This window comes from Eimeria mitis, genomic scaffold (assembly GCF_000499745.2).
Source record: "Eimeria mitis Houghton genomic scaffold, Emh_scaff497, whole genome shotgun sequence".
Lineage (NCBI taxonomy): Eukaryota > Apicomplexa > Conoidasida > Eucoccidiorida > Eimeriidae > Eimeria > Eimeria mitis.
The window spans coordinates 12,895-13,472 of NW_013573269.1; the positions used below are offsets into that span (position 1 = coordinate 12,895).

The window sequence follows — 578 nt, forward strand, 5'->3', positions numbered from 1 at the left end:
CTGGTGCTGCTGCTTGTCTTACATTGGCTGCATCTACTGCAGCTTGTGGTGGTGCTGCTGCTGGTACCTCAGGTGCCGCAGCAGCAGCAGCAGCAGCAGCAGCAGCAGCAGCAGTTTCTTCTGTATCAGCAGAGCAGCAGAGCTGCCGCTGATGCTCTAGGAACATCTGCAGGCGGGTGTCTCGCAGCTCTTGCTGCTGCGCCCGTATTTGCTGCTGCTGCTGCTGCGCCCTCATTTGCTGCTGCGTGTCTTTGTCTGTCTGCTGCACTGCTTCTTCATCCACCAGACCCAGTGCAACACAAGCCAAAGCTTGCTGCTGCTGCTCCTGCTGCTGCTGCTGCTGCTGCTGCTGCTGCTGTTGCCGGTGCTGCTGCTGCTGCTGGCGCAGCTGCTGAGGCTGGCGACGGCATGACTGTTGCGGGAGCTCACGCTGCTGGGGGTCAGCGCCCCCAGCAGCAGCAGCAGCAGCAGCAGCAGCTGCTGCTGCTGCTGCTGCTGCTGGAGGAGGAGCAGCAGCAGCGTCAGAAGTATCTGCTGCTGCTGCTGCATGCACAGCACCTATCCAGCCCTGTATAAAC

At 61.1% G+C, this 578-nt stretch overlaps 1 protein-coding gene across 1 annotated transcript in view; it reads right to left on the reverse strand.

The window, feature by feature from the left end:
- EMH_0014300 (uncharacterized protein) overlaps positions 1–578 on the reverse strand; it is a gene marked incomplete at both ends in the record, with an annotated part of 8,173 nt that overhangs the window by 3,756 nt on the left and 3,839 nt on the right. The window contains one exon of the mRNA XM_013500054.1: positions 1–543. Coding sequence (XP_013355508.1) covers positions 1–543 — 543 coding nt within the window. The remainder of the gene's footprint in view (positions 544–578) is intronic.